General features: G+C 44.1%; 1 protein-coding gene across 5 annotated transcripts in view; it reads left to right on the plus strand.

Moving 5' to 3' along the window:
• Window positions 1–6,325: 6,325 nt before the first annotated feature.
• MYO15B (myosin XVB) overlaps window positions 6,326–20,450 on the plus strand; it is a 41,994-nt gene continuing 27,869 nt past the window's right edge. For 2 of the 5 annotated variants that reach the window (XM_075044532.1, XM_075044534.1), the window contains exons 1-11: window positions 13,735–13,848; window positions 15,318–15,413; window positions 16,012–16,143; window positions 16,330–16,455; window positions 17,586–17,663; window positions 17,986–18,134; window positions 18,259–18,304; window positions 18,687–18,811; window positions 18,944–19,061; window positions 19,567–19,742; window positions 20,187–20,280. In XM_075044532.1, coding sequence (XP_074900633.1) covers window positions 16,057–16,143; window positions 16,330–16,455; window positions 17,586–17,663; window positions 17,986–18,134; window positions 18,259–18,304; window positions 18,687–18,811; window positions 18,944–19,061; window positions 19,567–19,742; window positions 20,187–20,280 — 999 coding nt within the window. In that variant the 5' untranslated portion in view covers window positions 13,735–13,848; window positions 15,318–15,413; window positions 16,012–16,056. Of the gene's footprint in view, window positions 6,383–6,785; window positions 6,883–7,432; window positions 7,537–9,335; window positions 9,400–9,924; window positions 10,039–11,620; window positions 11,783–12,135; window positions 12,250–12,693; window positions 12,753–12,837; window positions 12,962–13,734; window positions 13,849–15,317; window positions 15,414–16,011; window positions 16,144–16,329; window positions 16,456–17,585; window positions 17,664–17,985; window positions 18,135–18,258; window positions 18,305–18,686; window positions 18,812–18,943; window positions 19,062–19,566; window positions 19,743–20,186; window positions 20,281–20,450 lie in introns of those variants that run through there. The other 3 variants (XM_075044537.1, XM_075044535.1, XM_075044533.1) reach the window with 3 other exon arrangements.

Below are 20,450 nucleotides of genomic sequence, written 5' to 3' on the forward strand. Positions count from 1 at the left end.
TCTGAGTTAATTTTTTTTTTTCTGGTTAACTATTAGTTGTGTTCTTTTCAGTTCTACTCAGCCATACATCATCTACTCAGTATCATGTGTTTTCAACCTGCAAGCCAGTGTTGTTCATATAGGTCACAATGTGATTCTGGATACCTAGGAAACTGAGTTAACTATTTATTGTTAATTCATTTGACATAGGTCATTAGATGTGTTCCTCTTTTCTTCAGCACGAAGAAGGTTATTGGAGAAGCAAAAACTGAAATAAAATAATCATTCTTTCTTAAACTACAGTGTGGCCAAACCTTTGTCAACTGTGGAAAATCATGGACATTTGTTCCATTGTCTGTACATGACTGGCCTTTGGCAAGAGTCCTAATAAAAGAAGAAAGTAAGGGTGATTCATGACAAAACAGTGATTAACGTGGAACAGGACAGTCAGTTTGGCACTCCCCAGCTGCACAGGTATGGTTCTGCAAACATTTGTTTGGCTCTACAGAAATGAGGTAAACTACTGTTTAGGAAGATCTGGCCTCTCTTTGTAGCCTATTTCACAGCAAAATGCACAATATTTCCTTTCATAGGTGAATTCAGATAAGCCTACACATACTCCTGAACACTGGAGAAATGCCTCCTTCCCAATCCAAGACTCAGCAGAAAAAGTCTGGAAAAGAGAAATTGTTGAATTGTGAGAAAAAGGCAAGCTCCCCAGGAAATTCTAAGATCCACTGTGGGAGACAGTGGGAAGGTAAGAGTAAAGGCCAGCTGAAGGGCAAAGAGTCATTGCCTGAACAAGATGACATCATTGAAAAAGACCCCTTAAAAAGCCAGAGGCTGGTGAGGCTTCAGGGAGGAAAAGAAAATGGCCATAAAAAGTTATTCCGGGGAAGAAGAGCCTACAAGAGAAATGATAAAAGAGAATCTGCTTTGGGGAGAAAATATGGAGAACAGCTAGTGTCCAAGTTGGAGGGGAAAAAAGAAAAAGCCTGCAAGCAACAGGAAATGACATCAGGACTAGAAAGTGAGGACAGTAGCGATAAGGAGGAAAAAGCCACCACAAACAGCAAGAAATACAGTTGTAAAAAGAAGTGTGGAAAGAGTCTTGCTGTTAGCGAAAAAGTCACCAAGTCAGACTCTGTAAAGTCAATTGCAGTGCAAAGTGTTGAAGGATCTGTTCAGAAACATGACTTGTCGCAGAAGGCACAGGGTGCCAGGCCTAGGGAAAAGCACAATGAGAATCACGGCTTTAAGGAAGCTTCTGAGCAGAAGTCAGGTTTTCAATCCCAAGGCAGTATGGCACAGGTAAAAGGTTACAGAGCTGGGAAAAAGCAAGTTGGAAAACATACCAGGATTATTGTCGCTGAAAGTGCAGAAGAAAATATCCTGGAAACCTCAGATAACTCCTGCTCTGACTCCAGCAATGAAGGCCATTGCACCCCTAAAAAAGGTACAAAAGAGACTGTAGTGGTCAGCACTGCAAGCAGTGAAGAGAAGAGTAGCTCTTCAGAGGAAGATGGCATCAGTGAGAAAGAAGTCATGCTTGAAGATCCTCCTGTGGCTGAAGGAAAAAGCTACAAGGAACTGCTTGATAAAAGCAATGAAGCATCCAGTGAAACTGAAAGGGAGCAGGTGACCACAGATGGAAGGAATGAATCTGAGGATGAAGGCACTGACTTTGCAGGATTGGAGGCAGAGGAGAAAATGAAGAAGCAAGATGACATGCCAAGAGAACCAAAATCTATTCTAGCTGAGAGCAGTGAGGAAGGTGATGTAAGCATTTCAGGATTCCAACTTAAAAGTCTTAAGAACAGAGAAAATACCAATAATGAAGTAGGCAAGGAAAATATATTAGAAAATGACAAAGTTCAAGATATGTCAAAAGACACACATGATAATTCTAACAGCAATAGAGAGAGCAGCACTGAAGAGAGCATTGATAAACGAAAAGAAAATGCAACAAAACAACCACTGCCTAGTGCTGCTAAAGCAAAACTCCACATTCACCTCAGCAAAGTACTTCAAGGAACTGAACGGGAAGAGAAGGTGAATGAAGAAGGCAGCGCACTGGAAGATAGCCCTTTGCTCTCCAAGCAGCAGAAAACATTGAAGGAGAAACATGGGAGACGTGAGATTGCAGAACAAGGTAAAGTGGTAGGACATAGACAGAGGCACAGTTCTTCAGACTCCAGCAAGCAGGAGTTAGCAGTGATGATGCTTACAAAGAAATGTTCTTCTCAATCCCAAATCCTTCTCAATCTGAAAAACAAACATAAAAATGCTGAGACCAAACTGTTAACAAGCTGTAAACCAAATCCTGTCCAGATGGCTTTGGAAACCAACTCTGACCTGAAAAATGTTGAAAACATCTGTTCAAAACCCATGACTCTAGAAACCCTCAGTACACAGAAAGAACCCAACATAGCTCAGAGTTTTGGAGAGAAAAGATTAAATCTTTCAAATATTTCAAGCTGCTCCACTATTACAAAAAAATCTGATAAGCGGTTCCTTGGCAAGAAGAAGAAAGTTGGAAAAGTTACTGGAAAAGTTAAACTGAGTTCAGGCCAGACTTTGGATGCAAAAAAAGAGAAAGCAGAAGAAGTGATTGCAGAGGCACCTTCTGAAAAAGAAAATGTGCATGCTGGGAAAGGATCCAAGTACTTGCACAACCATTCTGCTTTTAGAAAAGTCACCAGCTGGCTTGGTCAAAAACCTGCCAAGAAAGCAACGCTGAAAGCTCGTCTTCTGAGTGTGGCACGTGCAATTGGTATTTCAAGATGGCTCTTGAAGAAATTTGGGAAGAGGAAAAGGAGCAGCAAACCTTTTGGATTCAGAAGTAGAGTGGCAATCCGGATTGTAAGCACTGCTGGGTGGGTTGGTCGGTTTGGCAAAGCCTTTCCTGGTGCCACAGGACAGCTGGGGAGGGCTGAGTCGAGTGACAAAGAATCTTCTCCTCCATTAGTGGAGGGGGAAGGTGGTCCTAGAATGGCAGAGGAAGCGGGACATATTGATTTGCCTTCTGCTGATTCCCCTCTTCGTGGAACCAATTCCTTTCCATACTTAATTAGCTTGGATGAGGAGAAGAACAATACTACTGATGCCAAATTTGCTATAGTATTCCCCAGAGTCCATAGCATGGTTAAGACAAAGAGGTCCTTATCCAGGGGCTCTGAGAATGGTTATTCCCTAGAGAAACTGGGATCTCTATCAGACAGAAAATCTGTGATGCCAGTGCAACAAGGTTGCAGATTCAAATGTGACCTTCCCAGACATTTGATGGATCAAAGCCCTCAGAGAAACAGTAAACAGGGCTTCCTTCCACATCCAGAAAAGGATCCAATATGTACATCAGATTATTCCTGTGAGGTAGATGTCAAAGATGGTTCAGGTGTCCTCCAGACAGCAGGGTCCATAGTCACGCCTTGTGTTCACTGGTCTCAGCAGCAGGCTCAGGGATGCGATCCTGCAGCATGGCTGAACTCTGAATTGCTGCTGCCACGACTAACTGTTGAGAACCTAAGCAAATGGGCCATCTACAAGGACCCACATCTGACCAACAGCCATGCAATGACAGTCTGCAAGGATCAGTGGGAGGCCGAAGACGTCACTGACAATATGCTAGAGATGGAATTCATGCAGAAACAGGTACAGGTGTTGCCTCCAGTATTGGAATGAAGCTGAACTTCTCCTGATTTTCAGTAATGTGTCTATGCATTTCAGGTGTACATGTGTGAAGACCACTGTCTAGAAGTTGAGGAGATTGAAGATCTAACCAGACTGAAGTATGTCTTGTCAGTGGTATTCTGCAGCTAATTCAAGGTCACAGGGGCTTGCTTGTTATCCTTCAAAGCTACTGTTGGTTCAAGAACAGAAAGCACATTATAGATCCTTGGCTACCATGTGAGAAAATAGAATTAATGTGCTGAGTAGCTGATGCTCCATAGTAAAGCTAAGTAAAAGACTGAATTACACTATTTAAGTTATGGACCTACACTGAATCATGTGGGGAGGAGCACAGCTGCAGAGGGAACTCCTGGCTATTGTGTGTATTGCATCCCCAAGCTCTGCTGCACAGAGAGTGCAGACTGAATCTCTGCAGTCACACAGCAGAGAGAGCAGCTCATCCTAGTTAGCAGACTTTCTTATGGATGCATCCAGAGAACTCTTCCTCTCCTGTTAAATGGTTCCCAGTCCTGAAATGGGTTCTAAAAAAACCCCAAATATACTTTATGGGTAGGGGAAGCGAGGTTTAGAGGCTGATGTGACTTTTGTGGTGTTGCAGAGGGACAGAATTGGGAATTTGACATATCATTCTTGTTGCATGAAGTGGGTGGTAAGTCAGGAAGACTTGCAGGATGAGAGTCACATTTCTATGTTGTTTGCCTACTGACACTGGCATCTGTGGCTTTAGTGACTCCCATTACCTTCAGCTATGGCAGACTCAGGCCCTACATCTTTAACAGCTTTTAAATCATGGGTTCACTGCTGTTGTTGAAAGAGAAACACCTAACACTGCTTCTCACACATGTTGTGCACCCTCTATCCTTGCCATCCTGTTAAGATAAACAGCTGTAAAGGCTATGTGCAAGGAGTTGTGATCACATGGAGATGGACAGGCTGGATGTTCTGAGCTTTGGCTGCTCTATTCTCTGCTGTGTTTAATCCTGGACACATTGGAACCGTGTGAAGGCAGTGAATAGTTTCAGATCCCAGCCTCCTACAAAATCCTTGGGAGGGCAGAAAGGTTAATATTAACACATGCAAGTGAAGTGTGTGGCTGACAAGTCCTTTCCTCTGTTTGTAGGGAAGTCTGTGAGAGCTCAGTTCTGCTGTGTCTGAAGAAGAGGTTCCATCGCAATCTTATTTATGTATGGGTAGTGGTGTTTTGTTTTATTTCTTTTTTTCTTCAGTGCTTATTCATTCTGAACAATGAGCTTTAAGGGAAAATGATTTCTATCATTCTCTCAAGCTTTAATAATGCACTAAGTAGTTCAAGAGCTCACTCATTACTGGGAACGGTGATAAGGATACTCACACTGCTTTTGCTCAGAAAACGGGTAGCATTAAATATTTGTAGTAAAATCTGAAAGTCTCAGAGTTTCTCTTTAATTTTAGTATTTGTTGCCAACCCATGAGCATACTTAGGTTCAGTTTTAGCCTCAGCTGCACCTAGTGGAACTCTCCTGTCTTAGCAAAGTAGTTCTGGTAAAAATTGTGGATCTTGAGAAGAAACTTCAGAGTTTCTGCAACATTTCACAGTGTTGCAGTCCAGAGATAGTTCTGGATGGCTAATTGTTCTGTTTTTCATTTACTGGCTCAGGTGTTCAAACCTGTGCCTGTAATTTCATGTGAAGCTTGGAGAATAGACAGTGACCGGTGAAGATGACTATGGACCAGTGAGTGCCCACTTATCCCAAATTTTTAATGACAGAGCTTTGAAAATGACCACTGAAAAATTGTGTTATGCCCTGAATAAGCTGGCAGTATAGTCAGAATAGACAATATTCCTTTAAAGGTCATTTTAATCTTTGTATTAATATATGTGTTCAGTTGCATTTCTTATTCAGAAAATTCTAAGAAGGCACCAGATGTTTTCTTCCCTTTCTTATTTTTGTCCTAGACTTACATTGGGCAAATTTTGGTTTCTGTGAATCCTTTCAAAGACCTCAGTATCTACTCTGAAGATGTGGCTACCCAGTACCACCAAGGGACTCTCTCAAAAAATGCCCCGTATGTTTCTCTTTCTCAAATAACTCCCTAAACTCTGTTCTGTTTGTGCTCCAGAAAGTAGTTTATTTTCCTCCAGTTGTCTGATAGAGCAGGATGAATGCCACAGGAAGTGAACAATCCATTTGGCAAAGTTGTGGTTGCTTGGACTTACGGAGCTAAACTCTTTAGGTCAAGTTTCTTCAAGTATTACTTGAAAGTCCTGAATTCAGTGCCTGTTGGGACTGCACCTTAGGAGTTCTAGAAGTAACTGCTAACACTGGTACAGCCCTACCAGAACTAGCAATGTAGGCAGGTTCCTCTAGCACAGATAATACTGTAGGTGTCCCTTATATTAAATGCTATGGGATAGAGCATTACTCAGGTTAGGTTGAAGAGGTCCTGGAGGAACCTGAACTTTGCAGTAGCTTGTAACAGTGGTACTAACGTGATGTCAGCAAAGAACAAAGCACTGATTTCCCTGGTTCCTCACATTTCTCAGATCAGATACTGGCCCATCTCTAATGTAGATCACTGATGAGTAACCTTTTGGTGCTGTATTTGTGAGGTAGAAATGTGAGGTCAGTTAACTGGGTTTTTCTTTCTGTACATCTAGACACATCTTCGCCATAGCAGAAATGGCCTACGTGCTATCCCAGTCATCAGAGCAAGAGCAGTGTGTCATCATCAGGTAGGAAATAAGGGCACTTTTTCAAAGGCTTGTTGATTTCTTTATGCAAGAATTTCATCTTTGTATTTCACTGCCTGTAATTTTATCATTCTGGCTCTTGTGTGAAGGCTGTCAGTAGGGAACATGAATAAGATGGATTTTTATTCCACTCTGCAAATACAGTTTGAATTTAGCTTCACATCCGTTTGGAGAAGTGGAAGAGAAGGCATTTGGCCTTCCACAGTGGAATCTTATTTGGGCCTATTTTGTCAAATCGTGTCAGTGTTTCAAACAATATGTGATAGATCTTCATTTGTTGTAAATCAGTACAACTTCACTGATTTACTGAAACAGGTCCTCTGATATGTCTAAACTGGGTAATTCTGTTTTCATGCCAGCTTCCTTGTTTCTCTTGTTCCTCCAGTGGACACAGTGGATCAGGTAAAACAGAAGCTGCCAAAGCAATTGTGCAATACCTGACCATGCTGTACCAGCGATCAGACAGCCACAGGGTCAGACAGGTAAGAGGCAACTGAAATTGGCTTTATGCTGTGATTGTTAGGCAAGGAGCAGAAGCCAAAGGCAGGGTAAAGAGGCCATACTGTTTATGTTATTTCTTTGTTCCTGTTTAACTGAGCTGGAATTTGCATGACTTGTGGTTCAAGATGAAGCTTCCATAAAGACTCGCGGGCAGCTGATGTATTTGTTCTTCTGTATTTTAGTATCTGGGAACCCTGATGCTGTATAATGTGCTGTATCTGTTTGAACAGAGAGATGATACCTGCCTTAGAGACCTTATAGCAGTGTCTGGGAGGTGAATCTGAACAAACACAGAGCAGAAGTAAAGTGAAAGGTCATAGCGGTGAAGGTAAAAAGCTCATAGAGCAACTCACCAGTGGCTAGAGGTAATGATACCAAAATAAATTTTAAAAAAGACTCTTTAGCCAGGCAAGAATTCTTTCAGTGAAGTCCCATTTTTCTTGGATTTTCAAACTAACAGTTACTTAAGTCCCTTTGGGGTTTAAAACCCCATGATTGCTACTGAAGTGTTCTCTCTCTCTTTTCTTCAAGCCCTGCAATGTCCTACCCATCCTGGAGAGTTTTGGGAACGCCAGAACCATTCTCAATAACAACTCAAGCCGTTTTGGAAAGCTTCTGAATGTCCATCTGCGATGGTGAGTTAAATGAACATCTTGGGATGCTGTCCTTCCCAGCTGTCAAGGGGTGCTTGGGTGAGAAAAGGTCTAGCAGCGCTGAGAGCTCATGCAATAGCCCTCCCTCCCTTACACTCTTGTTACCATCAGGATAGGAAGAGGATGAGTTTACACCCCTATTTTGCTTTTAGGTTCCTCCACAAAAGAATAGATCTTCACCTGTCAAGATGGGTGATAAATTAAGAACATAAGAATGGCTGAACTAGTTTATAACAAGGAGCCATCTAATACAATGTTGTCTCCAACACTGGCCACAAGCATTCACTGAGGCAACAGTAAGAAAGGCCAAATACATATGATGCTTTTCTCTAACACTCTGTCAGCTCTTAACCATTTGCAGCAGCTCAGGAGTTTTTCTGAGACTCTTGTGGTTTTCCAGTTTCCTCTTGGTCTCGTATAAACCTCATGCCACTGCAACAGTCTTTGGCAAGTGTTCTGTAGGTCTACCCAGTGAAAAACACCCTTTTTTTGTTTTGAACCTGCCTCCTTTCTAAATTCTGGGTGGTTTTTTTTTTGACTGTTGCCAAGCACTGAGCTGATATTTTCATGGAACTGTCTATCATAACCCCAAGGTCTCAGTCCTAAGCAGCAATGGTTAACTTGGAGCCTGTCAGTTTATATGTGAAGCTGGGATTACTTCGGCCTGTATGCATCACTTTACATTTATCAACAGTGAATTTCATGTGCCATTTTCTTGCTCGCTCACTCAGTATTGTAAGGTCTGTCTGCATTTATTCACAGTTGGCCTTCATCCTCACTGCCTTGAATAATTTCATACAATCAGGAAGCTTTGTCACATTGCTGTTCAGCTCCTCTTTTAGGTCACTTATCAAACCTTGAACTACTCTCACAGGTCAGAGCACAGACACTTTGTGGAACTCTACTGGTTGCCTCCCACTGTTAAGAGGATTAGCCATTTACTCCTACCCATGTCAGGATGTTCCCTCTTACACTGCGGTTGCTTGGTTTCCCTGAAAGTCCCACAGCTTTGTCAAAACCTTTTGGAAATTCACGTAGACTATACCCCTCAGATCACTATTATCTGCAAATTTGTCATCCCCTTCAAATGACTCCAGGAGTTTTGTGAGGCAGGACCTCCTTTTACAGAAGCCATATTGACTCTTCTCAAATAAATTGTATATATTCAGGTGCCTGCTAATTCAGCCCTTCTTTACACATCTGCCTAATCTATATGAGACACGTGATAGGCTTAAAGGCCTATAGATCCTTGCATGCAGCTTAACTCCAGGCTGCTGGCTGCATGGCCCACTATTGCTGTAGTACTTGGACATCCCGGGTTTCATCCAGGATCACTCTGTGCAAGATGCAATTAAATTACAAAACAATTAGGTGGTCCCTGTCCCCAAAGGCTATCAGCCTGACATATGAAATGGGTGGCCAAGGTCAGAAGGGGGAGTGGTAATGCAACAGCAATCAGATATGGCTGAAGGGAAGGGCTGTGGCATGTTACCTGGATTATTTTCAGGACATACCCTGTGAGGATCACTCAAGTCCAGGCTCCTTTGTACTCTGGAGGCTGTTCAGAACACAGACTTGAATCTGTATGTTTCATAGCTGCTTTCTCTGTAACAGTCTGATACAAAACACCTGTGCTTGAAAGCTTCAAAATTCAGACCAAGTTGGTCAGGTCATACCCTTGTTTCTCAGCAACAGCTCCCTCTGCTAAACCCTCAGTGACATGGATCTACAGAAAACATGTCACTAGCTTCTGACATGATCTGTTGTTGTCTCATACTCAGTGGTATCGTGGTGGGAACATCCATCTCCCAGTACCTCCTGGAGAAGTCTCGTGTGGTATTTCAGGTGAGGACAAATGAGCCCCTCCCTCCTAGAGGGGTATATTAATCATATTTAATCTTAAATTTACTGCTAAATAACAGGGATTGGAATAAGTATGAGAATTGCCTCCCATTTATTCTGTTAGCAAGAAATATGTCCCTTCTGTGTAGCACAAGGTAATCGCTTATTTTATTTGAGTAAAATAGGAGGTCACTCTTTCTCAAACAGGTTGAATTAAGCCACTTCTTAGGGATTACTGGAAGTTAAATCTCTCCTCAACTAATTTTTGTTAATGTCTGGAGAGTGGAAGAGGTCAGATATTGGAGCTGTGTGAAAGGGACTGCTCTCAAATGGAATGCTCTTAAGGTGTCAGTGAGAAACCCTGGAAACTTTTCAAATGAAATAGTTCTTGAGTGGCTTCTGGCCTCTTCTTGCTGACCTCAAAGTTTCAGTGTCCTGGTCTTTGAGTGTTTGGTTCATGGCAGCATGTATTCTGTAGGGTTTTGGAACTGGGTGTGAGTCAACTCTAGGAACTTTGTTCCCTATCAGGCCCGTGGTGAGAGGAACTACCATGTGTTTTACGAGCTACTGGCTGGGCTGCCGGTGGAGCAGAAAGAGAAGTTGTACTTGCAAGAGGCAGAGTCTTACTTTTACCTGAATCAGGTGAGTGAGGTGAGGATGTTCTGCAGCAGCTGATAGAATGAAATGGCCAAGACATCACTTCTGTTTGGTTATTGAGGCACCTGATAACTTTGCTTCCCTCCTGATGTGTCCCTCACAGGACTATGCTAAAGTCTGCTCTGCTCCTTCTCACACCTGACCTAAGAAGGACTACCTTTGTCTCTTATGTGATCTTCTCACCTTTCAGGCCCCTTCTGCTCCCAAAGAAAGCCTTTTTAAAAAGTAGTCATCGTGTAGGTCCGTGACTCCACCTTGTGGTGAAGAAATCCTTTTCTCGTTGTCTTTCCTTGCATTTGCAATTTACTGTGAGACTGAAAAGATCAGGGGGTATTTCTTTCTACCCTCGGCAAAACACTTGCTTCATTGACTGAGTCAATGGGTGGAAATTTTAAACCACTGAAATGTACTGCTAATTACAATCTCTTTAAATTGGAAAATTGTTTGCCAGACTTATGGCAAGCCATCACCTTGGAGCACAGTTTCTTTTGTTTAAGAATGTTTTCAGTACTCAAGCAGTTCACAGCAATAGCAAGTATCTTTCCCATTTCAGCTGTGTGTGTCAGCTTTGCCAGGTGAGCAAACTCTTTACAGCAGCTGTGGTCATGTGAGGAATCCTTGACGAATGATTGCTATCATCTTTCCTTCAGGCAAGGAATGGACAAGTACCATTAATGACTCAGTGATGGAGGGCAATTAAGGGCCCATCCCTTAAAGGGATGATGTTCCTAGTTGGCAAAGGTTCTGTATTGTAAACTAAACTCTTTAAGGTGGTATCTAACAGGAGTGTCTCATCTTGCTGCAGAGAAGAAAAGGGAAAAAGATCAGATTATGCATAAAGAAGTTAGCAGAGACTGGCAAAATCTCTCTTGGATCTTGGTCTTGGCAAGAAGCAGCCCAAGGGCTGCCTTGGCCTCATTCTTGTCCTCATCTGAATCTGGCTGGCAATCAGCTGGAAACTTTTGTCAAAGAGTGTCTTTTTATGCAAGCAGGTTCTACGGATTGATCGCCTTGGCCCAGGATTTCTGTGAACTTTAGGGTCACAGACGGTTGTTAAGAGTGTCCTCTTGTACAGAAAAGCACAAGAAGACTAAAAGCGATATGCCCATGTTATAGCTATGTGTATATGTGGCAGACGCAAGTGAGACTATAACCCAGGGAGAGTCTCTAGGTGCACAGAAACCCATTTACTTTGATACACTGGGTTCTGGGTACCATTTGGGGTAGCAACTCTGACATTACTTATTTGGGAGTAGATTCTGGCTTCCCTTCTTTTCTCAAGCTGCATTCCAGCAGTGGGCAAGGGGTAGCTAGAGTGCCTATATTGGAGCCATAGTAAAAACTTAGCATGTGTGGGCAAGAGATCTTGCTCTCAGAAACTCCAGAGAGAAAAGAGACTGGTCTGTCATGAATGCTGAGCTCCCACTAGTGGTGTCTTTGGTCTTTTTTTTCAGATTCCTCCAGTCCTTAAAACATTGAACTACTTCTCTAAAGATTGCTGCTGGTAGCTCAGCTGCAGCCTGGGGCAAAATGGGCTGACCATGATTATCTGTCCCTATTCTCTCAGGGCAGAGCCTGTGACATCCCGGGGAAGGAGGACAGTCAGGACTTTCTGGTCTTGGTGCAAGCTCTGGAGAGAATCAGCCTCTCGGAAGATCAGCTGACCTCCACCTGGGCTGTCCTGGCTGCCATTCTGCAACTAGGGAATATCTGCTTTACCTCCTATGAGGTACAGTAATCCTTGGCAGCTTGGGAATGGGCTATTTGTGCTGAACATTGCTGTTATCCCATGTGATGGGACCAGGGACATTATTATTGACTGAAGATTATATCCTTTGAAGACTATTCTGTTCTTTTGATATTAGGCTCTAGACTGACCTAGGCAAGGACAGAAGATGGGAGGCAACCAAACGTAATTAGAGCTTGGGTGCTTTTTGAAGGACCCAAAATGAACCTAGCTGCTGGTGTTTTGCCCAGGCTGTGACCAGCTCTGTGCAGCTGAGGTGCTATTGAGAACATTAATACGAGTGGAACCTAGTATCCCATCCATAGTTGAATCTGTTGTTTTTCTCCACTATTTAGGAAGAATCCTATGAACATGCAGCCATTGCCAGTGACACTGAGATTCAGATTGTGGCCAATTTGTTGCATGTGTCAGCAGATTTTCTGCAAAGTGCTGTCACTCACCGTGTCACTGTGAGTACCTTTTTGGCTATTTCTCGTTCATCCTGAAGCACGGAATACCCTAGCTCAGTGCTCTGTCAGCAGAAGGGCCACCACCTGAGAAGGTCCAAAGTCTGGGACGTAACAGCAGGAGTAAAATGGTTGCTGTGCTAGATCAGTAATGAGGATGGGCTGAACCCCTTAAGGCAGCTCTGTAAAGATGGCAGAATTCACATCTAGGAAGGCTCTTTTCTGACGAGGTGGCTTCAGGCTTAACACTTTGGCCAGCTGACTCCCACCCTGAAATGTGGCAGAAAAATTCTGGTTTTAATCTTTCCTTTGATACCTGGGTAAATTATCAGGCCAAATAGAAAAAAAATCCATTTATTAACCAGGCTGACTTCCCTGTGGATTTTTTTTTTAAAAAAGGCTATTTAGGAGATAATAACAGTAAATTCCAGGTCTTTATGTATCCAGGTGACATCTTATGATCGGATCATCACCCCTCTGTCTGTAGAAGGAGCCATCGAGGCCAGGTGACTTCTGCTGTTGTTGTCTGGGTTGGTGAGATGCACCCAAGGATGTTGCCTTTGCAGTAACTGGTTTTACTCCCCTACTCAGGGACTCCATTGCCAAGACTCTGTATTGCCTGCTCTTTGACTGGCTGCTGCTGAGAATCAATGAGTGGTTGGCTCCCTGGGAATCAGACTGTGCTGTGGGCATTGTGGACATACATGGTTTTGAGGTTGCTTTTCCTATTCTTTGATATTGTCTGGGCTGCAAGTGCATGTGCTGATTGTCCTCAGTCACTGCCAGAAATGGGAGGGTATCTGATGGGTGGGTTTTCTTTTCGGTTTGGGGGGGGGGGGGTGTTTCTTCTTTTTTTTTCTTTTTTTTCCAGAAAGGAGATAGTAATTGTACCATTTAATGTAAACATCTGTGTTCAGGGGGGTACTTTTTTTTTAGGGCAGTAGAGAAATGCTCCCTCAAGGTATGATTTAACGCTTTTTCTATAGAGTCTTGTTATGAATTGCTATCTGGAGGAGCCCATAGTCTTCCATAACTGTGTGGCACAGGTATGTCGTGGTTTAACCCCAGCCAGCAACTAAGCACCACGCAGCCGCTCACTCACTCCCCCTCCACCCAGTGGGATGCGGGAGAAAATCAGGAAAAGAAGTAAAACTTGTGGGTTGAGATAAGAATGGTTTAATAGAACAGAAAAGAAGAAACTAATAATGATAACACTAATAAAATGACAACAGTAGTAATAAAAGGATTGAAATGTACAAATGATGCGCAGGGCAATTGCTCACCACGTGCCGACCGACACCCCGCCAGTCCCCGAGGGGCGATTCCCTGCCCCCCCCTTCCCAGTTCCTAAACTAGATGGGAAGTCACATGGTATGGAATACACTATTGGCCAGTTTGGGTCAGGTGCCCTGGCTGGGCATGTGTAGCTGAACTACTGAGCAACAACTGAAAACATCAGTGTTATCAACATTCTTCACATACTGAACTCAAACAGCACTGTACCAGCTACTAGGAAGACAGTTAACTCTATCCCAGCTGAAACCAGGACAGGTAGAATCTGAAGGTACATAGGACTGGATGGATTGCAAGTAGTATTGGTGTGTAAGTGGAGATCTAATAATCATAGGCAGTTAACAACCTTGTCTCAAATAGACTGGTTTCTGGTGCTCTCACCACGTCAGCCTTGCATGTTTGATACCTTTGCATGAACTGCCCAGTATGGTGCTGCATAGATGGTGCACATAGCTAGCTTTTGTTCTGTCATTCTAAGGAAGAGGAAAATTATTTGATTTTAAATCAGAACAAAACCAGCACTTTCAGCCAACTCATCCCATTGAATTAGCTCATATGCTGTATTAAATACAAATCAAAACTGTCTTTTCAGCAAGTGCACTGGAGTTTAGAAATCAAGTTATGTGTGGTGTTGAAAGGACACATGGGGATTTTAACTCCATGGTTCAATTGTTTGACAAAACCCCCAGAAGTTTCTTAGAATGTTCACTTATACACAAATTCATGTAAAAAGCAGCTCAGAGTCCTTTCCCTGCAGCCTGTGTTCTGCTGCTCAGCAGCGGCTTGGGGAGCCAGATCACTCATCAGCGTGTTTTGATGGAACAAACCCCCAAAAATACCTAGTATAAATTTGCTGTATTGATGAGGTGAGCTGAATGAGCTAATTCTTAATGAATCACATTTTAATTATTCCTGGCACTATTACTAACAGAAGTAAGAAAAGCATTTTTAATGTAGTTTAATCTAACTGTTCCCATTTGTTCCTGGGAATATATTAACTATATAGTTATAGATATATAATATAGATAAAGCTGGGAATATATTAACTATACCTTTTACAATTGATTTCTTTTCACATGCTTCAGCATATTCTGTTTTTCTGTTATTCCCAGCCTGAATAGGGACAAGTCCAGAATCCACTGAAGTTTCTGAAGAGATCCTTCCTGATCCACTAGGCTTTGGATCAGGCCAGGGATAGGAGAAATGCAGATAATTTTGTAAGCAAAGGCTCTGCAAGGTGTTACTTTTTGAAATTGAGGTTAGGGTAGCATCTAGAGTTCTGGGTCAGGAATTGCTAACCTTGTGGCAGGTATACATCCACATGTCAACCCCAGTGAGCTTCTGGGGGCTTCCCAGACTTGTGGTAAGTAAAAAAAAAGGCAGAGCAGTGGCTTAGAGCAATACATGCTCATCAAGGCCTGTGAATTTTATACTTAGGATTCCTGTTAAAATCTGTGTGTTCTGATGAATGCTGAAAACAATGGAGCATGTCCAGGTAGGGGTGTGCATCCAAGAGTATACCTCTTCTTCTTTCTGCTCCTTCACAGCTTATCTTGCCTCTTGCTGTTTAGCCTAGTCAATAAATGAGGCTGAGAGCTTGCAAAACAGACATAAGATGATTTGAATTTTTAGGTTCATTCACACTTACTGATCAGAAGAAGCTGCCTGAACCAGCAGCTCAGATCAGCACCATCTGGTGCTGTGCATTATTCACAAGAAGACACAGCCTCCTGGGAGGGCTCTGAGTTGGAAATGATGATGCCTTTTTGTCTTTGCAGGATCTAGGTGTGAACAGCTTAGAGCAACTCTGCATCAACTTTGCCAATGAGCATCTCCAGCATTTTTTCAGCCAGACTGTTATTGCCCAAGAAGAGGTAAATGGAACTTGTGCCAGCAGGTAAAAGGCAGCATATAGGGAATGAGCTGAGGCAGTCTCAGCTGGACAGTATCCTTTAGCAGGGAAGCAGGAAGCTGAATAGACCTGACCCTCTTAAGCAGTACCTGTGGAATCCTAGCCCATAGAGCTGGCTATTTAATATCTTTTACTACTTTTGTAGTAAACTAAGGGAAGGGGAGTTTGTTAGTGCCTTGCTGCCTTTTACAGATTTTATAAGTGAATTAGTCAGGATCAAGGATTCCAGACCTCAGTTGGTACTTTTAAAGCTGTTTGGTGGATTCATTGTAGCATTTTATGTACTACTGGTGTCCTGGAGATGAAAGTGTATTTATCAGCCTTGCTGCCTTTTACAGTTCACTTTATCACCCTGCTTAGCAGCCTTCCTCTCTTAAATAAGGAAAATCATTAGTGGCTTTAGAAGAAGTTTCATAAGACAAAACCAGATATTTCTAGGCAAGTTCCTAACAACAGTGAAACACTAACTTCCTGATGAATAAACCAAATCCCTTTGTTAACTCCCTCCATTTGTTCTTGTTTGCATGGCTGGATTTGACTGGTTGGTCTTTAACATGTAGGAGGAATATAGCCAAGAGCAGTTAGCTTGGATTCCTATTTCCAAGATGTACAGCGAGTCATGCCTAGATTTCATTGCTGCAAAACCCCATGGCATCTTGTGTATCCTGGATGACCAGACTTCACTGACTCAGGTGAGAAGCTCTTATCCTCTTATGCGATCCCTTTCACAGGATGATTATGTTGAGGCAGTTCTACAGATTGAACAGGGACTGTGTTCGCTCAAGTATTAGATGTTTTTACCTTCGGTTTAACAGCAGCTTTTCAACCTACTGAATATGTTCCAGCAGCAGGAAACATGTTTGCCATCTCCTTTACAGGCCACTGACCACACCTTCCTCCAGAAGTGTCATTACCATCATGGAAACAGCCCTTGGTACACCAAGCCCAAGTTGCCTTTGCCAGTCTTCACTGTGAAGCACTATGCAGGCCCTGTCACCTATCAGGTGAGCTGGCAGGGGGCTCTGAGCAGTTGGAGCAATAGGCCAGCTTGGAAGCATGCTGTGGATGTCCTGACGGACCAGCTGCAAGTGCAGAGAACAAAGCCCTCTCTTTGTAACTGCACATCCCTCTAGAGCAACAGTTTTTCAGAAATGAGGAGATTCTTATTAGGAGAGCAACTAAGCTGCCTCTGGGCAGAAGCAAAATATGTAATGGTCTCACCTACACAACAGCCTACATTGCTTGTCTCAGAGCCCTGGAAATCCAGGAAAGCTGTTGCTGCTGAAAAAAAGTGAGGGGTCAAAGCCTGCTGGGCAATGTGAAGGGGGAAAGGAGCAATCCCTCCTAAAAGCAGAAGTCACCATTCCCTCCCCTCCTGGTGGCAGCAGGAACAGCAAGCTTCATTCTGTAGGGCTTTCCCCTTGTTCCACCTCTCCAGCTGTCTGCCCCAAGTTTGTGTAAGAGGGATGTTTGCTTGTCTGGCTGGTGGTCTGAATGGCGCGTTAAATCAGACTTTGCCTCTGCAGGGAAACGGTTGCTATGGTAACGGTTGCCATGGTAATGCTTGACATGGCAACCGTTGCTATGACGACGGTTGCCATGGTAACGGTTACCATGACGACGGTTGCCATAGCAACGGTTACTATGGTGACGATTACCATAGCAACGGTTGCCATGACGACGGTCGATATGGTAACGGCCGCCATAGCAACGGTTACCATAGCAAACGGTTGCCATGGTAACGGCTACCATGGAGACGATTACTATGGCAAACGGTCGCCATGGCAACGGTTGCCATGACGACGCTTGCTATGGTAACGGTTGCCATGACGACGGTTACCACGGCGACGGTTGTCATGGTGACGGTTGCCATGGCAACGGTTGCCATGGTGACGGCCGCCATAGCAACGGTTACCATGGCGACGGTTGCCATGGTAACCGGTGCCGTAGCAACGGTTGTCATGACGACGGTTGCTATGGTGACGGTTGCCATGGTAACGGTTGCTATAACGACGGTTGCCATATAAACCGTTGCTATGGTAACGGCTGCCATGGTGACGGTTGCCACAGCAACGGTTGCTGTGGTAGCGGTTGCCATGGTGACGGTTGCCATGGTGACGGTTCCTATGTGCAGGTCTACAAGTTTCTTGGTAAAAACCGTGACCAGCTGTGTCTAGAGGTGCTGGATATCTTCTCTCAGAGCCGCCTCAAGGTACGTGATGAAGATCTATAGTGCAGACACCTAACAAGCTACTCATTGCTTTCATGTGAGAAGCAGAAAGATCCTGGTCAGTGTCATTAAACCTAGAGAAACTGTGAGGAGTTTTGTTCTACTGAAGGACGCTTGGGAATTGATCAAGCGGTCTTTGCCTGCAATTGGTGCATTTTATATATAAAATGCACAGACTGCCTGAGGAAGCAGCTGGGTTCCTGGTACTGCCAGGGGCAAGGGAGAATGACCCCCAGTTTCAGGTAGAAGAGATTGTTCTTTCCATATAGTTCAGGGGGCTTTGGTCATTTCTTTGTTTTTGCAGTTGGTGTCTCACATTTTCCAGAAGGCTAAAGCTGCCTATAGTCAGCAAAGGGAGCTGGGGGCCAGAGGCAAAGGGCTCAAGCCTCAGGTCTCCACACTGGTGTCCAAATTCCAGCAGTCCTTGCAGGACCTCACAGCCAAGCTGAGAAGGTGAGAGATACTGTTTTGGTGCCGTCCCTGCACTGGGCTGATTGCTGCACCCAGAAGAGTGTAAAGTCTTCCCAGGTCAGCACAGAGAAGAGGATGATCAAAAGTTCTTCCTTCTGTTTTGTAGGAGCCATGCCTTCTTCATTCGGTGCATCACCCCTAATCCCCAAAAGGTAAGGCAGCACCCTGAGCTCCTTATGGAGTCCCTCAGTTCCTTGAAGTCCACTTCTTTCCAGCAGCTCTCGTTTCACAGTTGGGATTTGGACTTTTTTGCTTCATTTGATAGCTTGAAACTTTTCTTCCCCTTTCCCTGTCTCTCACACTTCCCTGTGGCCATATGAGCGGATCATATGCTGGATAATAAGAAACCAGTGTCAGTTGGACACCAAAGGATGTGTTGGGTTTTGTGTTCCATCGCCCACAGACCATGGCAAGATCTAACTCAAGGACAGGACAATAGAAGGAGACCCTTTCTAAAATCTCTCCCTTCTGTCTTCTTTATTTTTTCTTTCTTTATTTCTTGTTTTACATTTTTCTTCTGCCTTATATTCACAGCTGTCAAATATCTTTGATGTGGAGTATGTCACTTGTCAGCTGCGACATTCTGGGATACTGGAGGCTATCCGCATTAGAAAGGAGGGATACCCAGTCCGTCTTCCATTCCAGAACTTCCTAGGCAGGTACAGTGGTGTACTTGGGATTCCCCAGCCACTCAAAGCCTGGATGAACTTGTCAGCACATTGTGATTTGTTCTTCTCTGAGGACTCCAGTTACAGCTCTGGCTTTTTTCATACCAACATCTCATCTTCCAGGTATGGTCTCCTGGCTGGGCGAAGGCACAACTGCTTAGAGGAGAGAGAAGTCTGCGCGGCAGTGCTGTCTCATGTGGTGGGGAGCCCCTCAGATCTCTATCAGATTGGAGTAACAAAGGTGATGCCTATAGAGAATCCCATCTTAATTGCACAGGCCCAGCCATCTGTTTGCTGGCTGTCAACAGACAGAGAGCAGCTCGGCTCCCTGCCCAAAGAGGGAAAACATTGCATGCCTTCACCTCCTTTTTGCTTTGCCTCTTGTCTCAAGTATGATGGAGGGATTTTTAGCATTTCAGTTAAAGAAATGGGAGACTCTGGCTCCAGGCTGTTGTAGTAGCGTGGCCAACTCCTTTGTCTACCCAGCAATCCTTGATGGAGATCTGGGCTTCTATCTTTCCTGCCTACTAACCTTCATCAGTCTGTGATTCCCTGACCTCCACAAATGCATCCATCTCTGTCACCTGCACCTGCACCTCCTGCCCTCCCCAATTAAGGCAGTGCAGTTTCCTTAGCAGGGGGCCTTCAAGGCTATAAAGAGATAAACCAGCAGCTTTTATTATTGATCAACTCCTAGAGAAGCTGGCTGCTTTCCTTGTGGGTCAGCAGCTATTCCCTTTGACCAGGTCTTTCTGAAGGAGAAGGCTAGGCAGCTTCTGGAGAGACGACGGAACCAGAGGCAGAGCTGGGCCGTTGTTACTCTGCAAAGGAACTTCCGATGCCTCCTTCGCCGCAGACGCCTCCGTGTCCTCCAGGAGAAAGTCATAATCATTCAGGCTCACTTCCGAGGTTACCAGGCAAGGTCAGGAGTCAAAGGCCAGGCAAGGTACAGCCCTTTGTCCTTGCCTAGGACAGCAAGGTGGGGATGTGCCTGGCCAGGCCCCTCCTCATGTTGGCTCCTGGCCTGCTCTCCAGGGGGGCATCCTGTTACTTTCCAATAAGGTGGAGGAGGGGACTTCCCAGCCTGGTTCCCAATATTAAGCAGAGGTTTCAGGGGAAATACAGCTGCTGTCAAAACGGTTACAGTAACTTGCCTGTGCTAAGGCTGATATTGTCATAGCTAGAGTAAAGAATGTAGGGAAAACATCTAAGAGAGGACTAGGCTTAACACAGTAAGTCCAAATCCAGACTGGCTGACTGTATTAATGTTCTGTTTGGCCTGTACCCTCAAATTGAGTCCACAGTCTGCCTAAATTTTGTTGAAGTTTCCCTCACTGGCAATTCTTCTCTTTTCACATCCCTCTAGGAAGCGTTACAGAAGGCTGAAGAAGACTTTGATGCAATTTAACACCATGATTTTAATCTCCAGACCTTTGATTCAAAGGAGGAAGCACTGCCAGGTAACGACACTCTTCTCAGGACCAGGTGTACTGCAGGAGCTCTTTCTGCTCTAAGTAGAGAGAGCTGGTGGGTGACTGGGTGAGGCTAGGGCAGGGATGGCTTTAGAAAGTTTCTTGGCAATGATCCACTGAGGTGTCCTTCACTCTCTGGCTGATGTAAATGTAGTCAA

This window comes from Buteo buteo, chromosome 13, assembly GCF_964188355.1.
Source record: "Buteo buteo chromosome 13, bButBut1.hap1.1, whole genome shotgun sequence".
In the NCBI taxonomy this organism is placed as follows: Eukaryota; Metazoa; Chordata; class Aves; order Accipitriformes; family Accipitridae; genus Buteo; species Buteo buteo.